Below are 4,267 nucleotides of genomic sequence, written 5' to 3'. Positions count from 1 at the left end.
GTTAGCATGGATAAATTCGTCAGCGCACAGATGGCAAGTTTTCGTAGCAAATAGAGTTAATGAAATACAAAATAGTTCTTCACCTTCTGAATGGCAGCACGTAGGATTGAAAGAAAATCCTGCCGATTTGATTTCGAGGGGAGTCACACCAGAGCAATTAAAACAGTCTTCTTTATGGTGGGCAGGGCCTCACTGGTTAAAAGCAAGAAAAAGTACGTGGCCAAGGAAAGATAAAGAATTATTATTAGAAAACGTACCTGAGAAACGTAAAAGCGTTGTGATTGCTACGGCTGTGATAACTGAACCGATAGTAGATTGTAAGAGATATTCATCTTTGTATAAGTTATTTCATGTAGTAGCTTATGTAAGAAGATTTGCACATAACACAAGAGGTGACGCTGTAGAACGCAGAATGGGACCTATAGCGTTACAGGAGATTGAAGATGCGAAGAAAATAGTAATCAAAATAATCCAATTTGAGGAATTTGAAGAAGATATAAAGCTAATAAAACTTGGAAGGAACGTCAGTCGTAAATCGAGATTAATCGCACTTAGTCCTTTTCTGGACGAAGAAGGAATACTACGAGTAGAAGGGAGATTAAAGCACGCGGCATTACAAGAAACGTCCAAGAATCCAGCCATATTAACGGCGACGCATCATTTTACAGCCCTGGTAATAACACGTTATCACAAAAAGCTGCTGCATGCTGAAGATTATTCGTAACTGTGTCAATTGCCGGAAGGCTAATCCTACACTGATTCATCAAATTATGGGTCAACTACCACCAGTAAGAGTTAATAAAGCTCGATTATTTTGTAATACTGGGGTGGACTATTGTGGTCATTTCTACGTGCGCGACAGATTACGTAAGAACAACAAAAAATACAAATGTTATGTAGCCCTATTTATTTGCATGGCTACGAAAGCAATACACATTGAGCTGGTTGAAGATTTAACTACGGAATCGTTTATAGCAGCGTTCAAACGATTTGTGGCACAAAGAGAAAAGGTAAGAAATATGTATTCCGACAACGGCACAAACTTCGTTGGCACCAATCGAGAATTTCAAGCACTGTATCAAAATGAGGAGTTCAAGAGGGACATTTCGGAATTCGCAACTGCTGAACAAATCACTTGGCATTTTATACCAGCAAGATCTCTCCATTTTGGTGGCTTGTGGGAGTCAGCAGTTCGTTTTATGAAGCGACATCTAAAACGAACTGTAGGAGATGCCTGCCTTACTGTAACGAAAATGATCACAGTATTGACGCAGATAGAAGCTATACTAAACTCAAGACCGTTAACTCCGTTATCAGATGATCCAACGGATTTAAGAGCGTTAACGCCTGGACATTTTATAATTGGAGAAAATCTCATGTCGGTTCCTGAATTTGATTTACGAGAAATTAAGATGAATAGATTATCCAGATGGCAGTAGGTAGAGCAAATAAAACAGCACGTCTGGACTAGATGGAAAAGGGAATATCTGTCAACTTGTCAGCAGAGAAGCAAGTGGAAAACTGACATTCATAATAAAATAAAAATAGGACAGTTAGGTTTGTTAAAAGAAAACGATATGTGTGTGTGGATACCTTTAAAGTGGACCGTAGCCAGGGTTGTTGAAATACATCCTGGTTCGAATAATATTGTACGAACGGTTACTGTGCGTAGTAATAAAGGGACATATAAAAGATTTATTGTTAATATTTGTCTTTTAGTAGACGACTAACAGATTTGAAAAATAAGACTTTAGAGCGAAAGCGTTTATTTGTGTATGTTAAGTTTACTCCAAATTGTAAGTTCCTAAGCGAGTTGCGTTTATTTATGTTCTTTGTTTTAGTTCAGTTGTTTCTTGATTTGGTTTGTTTCATTTCTATTAAAAATATAAAATATTTGTCAAGGCGGGCGGCATGTTAAAGAATCAGAGCCGTCTCGTGAGTACCGATAGATTATTTGGTATTTTTAGTTGCGTTATGTAAGGAGCGGCGGCGCTGTTAGCGTAGTAGCGGTTGGGAAGAAGTAGAAAAAGGTTAATCAATCTAAGATGGGCCATGATAGGCATCCTTTGTACTGGCAGCGTGCCGGCTTTCTATTACAAAATAAAGACAATCAAAACTAAAGTTTCCTGCAGTCTACATCATTAAAGGCTCAGTATTCTTCAAATAAAACAAAAACAATTTAAGATTTTATAATAAAGAAACGGCAGAATCTTTAAGATTGCAATTTATTCCAAATTTGAATAATAATTTGTGTACATCAAAGAAAATGTGTGATGTTGATAAGGAATTATTATCCAGACAAAAGCTTGTTTTAGTTTTTATAAGAAATTATCCGGATATTATATTCACACGTGCTGACAAGGATAATGTGACCGTCGCTGTAGATAGGTGTATGTATATAGCAAAGATAAATGGCATGCTCAGCTATCGCTCTACGTACTCTATTGTCAATAAGAATCCTATTAAAAACATTGAAGAAAATTTTAATAAATTATTAAAAAATTGGGTTCATAAAGAATACAGTTTAGATTTACCTTAGAAAACTATTAAATCTAGTGATGGTTTGGTACCTCGAGCCTACAAAATACCAAAAATTCATAAAAAAGATAATTCTTTTAGAGTAATTGTTTTCTCGAGTAACAGCCCTTTACATCAAGTTGATAAATACTTACATAAATTGATCTTTAAAAGCATATCATTTACTAGTAGTCATGTTAGAATTAGTTTTGATTTAGTTAACAAATTAAGAGGTTCCACAACGCGACAAGGTCATGTACTTGTGTCGTTAGATGTAATTTTACTTTTTATAAATATTCCTATTAATCTAGCTATAAAAAGTATTAAGATTAGATGAAAATATATCAGAAAAATCACAAACATTCCTTAAAATGAATTTATAGAAGCAAGTTATTTTGTATTGACATTCACATTTTTTTTATTGGATAATGTAATTTATAAACAAACGTTCGGAATGACTATTTTTATTATTTTTAATTATTGCGGATATTGTGATGCAAGATTTGGAGAAATCAGTTTTACTTAACTGAATAACAATCCGTCTTTTTATTTTAAATATTATTTTAATAACACTGTGATTATTTATTATCATTAGTAAACATGTTTAACAATTATAGTAATAGATTACAATTTGCAATTAAAATACAAAACAACAATTTGTTAAGTTTCTTAGAAGTTAAGGTTCTAAATTTGAATGAGAAATTATGTTTTGAGTGGTACCATAATTTACTTGTTTGGGTAGATATTTCAACTTTTCTTTGTTTCATTCAAAATCACAAAACATTAATACTATATTTAGCATAGTGAATAGAATAATGTTAATATATGACTTTTGTTTCCAAGAGAATAAGTTTAAAATTATGATTGAAGTGTTAATTAAAAATGATTATCTTTTACATTATATTTCTAAGACTATAAGAAACAAAATCTAGTTTTTACTTATTGGTAACTTAAATTTAGATTCTGTCACTAATTCTACTCTATTGTCAGGTGATAATGTAAAAAATGTCACTTATTTTGTTGGTCCTTATTTGATTGGTTTAAAATTCTTTCAGTAAGTTTTTTAAAAACTTTAATAAAACATCTTTGGCTTTTTGGAGTTTGAATAAATTAATCAAGTTTATAAGTGTTACAAAAAACGTTACAGCTAATAATCAAAATAAAAATGTAATGTACCAAATCAATTGTAACAACTGCAATGTGTCTTATGTTGGACAAACAACGAGAATGTTAAAAACAAGAATTAATGAGCATAGTACTCAGATTAACAAAACTTCAAATGTTGCTTCTGTTGTTACCAAACATCGTTTGGAAACTTTATCATAATTTTATTTGGAACAATGTTAAAATTTTAGATACTGAACAATTTTTTCATAAGCGATTTATTTCAAAACTGCTCAACATTACATTGCAAGATAATCTCATTAATGTAATGTCGGATACAGATATAAAACCTTATTTCTCTTTTTTGGAATTGTTCAAATCAAAAGTTTAAACCGTTGCTTTTGAATAGTTTGTTGTAAACCTGTTTCTCTGTTTTGTCAGTGTGAATAACAACTTCAAAGAAGTGATATAGGTGGGCATGTCTCTATCAAGAGGCACGGTAGTGCCTCGCGCCAAGTTCACGCGCGCGCAGTGCGCCCGAACTGTGCGAGGCACACGGGTGACACTCTATTGACCACAGTACGATTCGACACCGCTCGATTCGACACAGATTTATTCGACACCAAATTATTCGACACCGTACGAT

The 4,267-nt window shown here is 33.0% G+C and overlaps 1 protein-coding gene across 1 annotated transcript; it reads left to right on the top strand.

The window, feature by feature from the left end:
• The first annotated feature begins 914 nt into the window (after positions 1–914).
• Positions 915–1,439, top strand: LOC109863179. The gene has a single exon (XM_020443390.1). The coding sequence runs from the start codon at positions 915–917 to the stop codon at positions 1,437–1,439; it is 525 nt and encodes a 174-aa protein (XP_020298979.1).
• The last annotated feature ends 2,828 nt before the right edge of the window (positions 1,440–4,267 follow it).

Source organism: Pseudomyrmex gracilis, unplaced genomic scaffold, assembly GCF_002006095.1.
Source record: "Pseudomyrmex gracilis isolate BER0280 unplaced genomic scaffold, ASM200609v1 scaffold_3464, whole genome shotgun sequence".
NCBI lineage: Eukaryota > Metazoa > Arthropoda > Insecta > Hymenoptera > Formicidae > Pseudomyrmex > Pseudomyrmex gracilis.
Note: the sequence above shows the minus strand (reverse complement) of the source record. Positions and strands in the feature narration are given on the sequence as shown.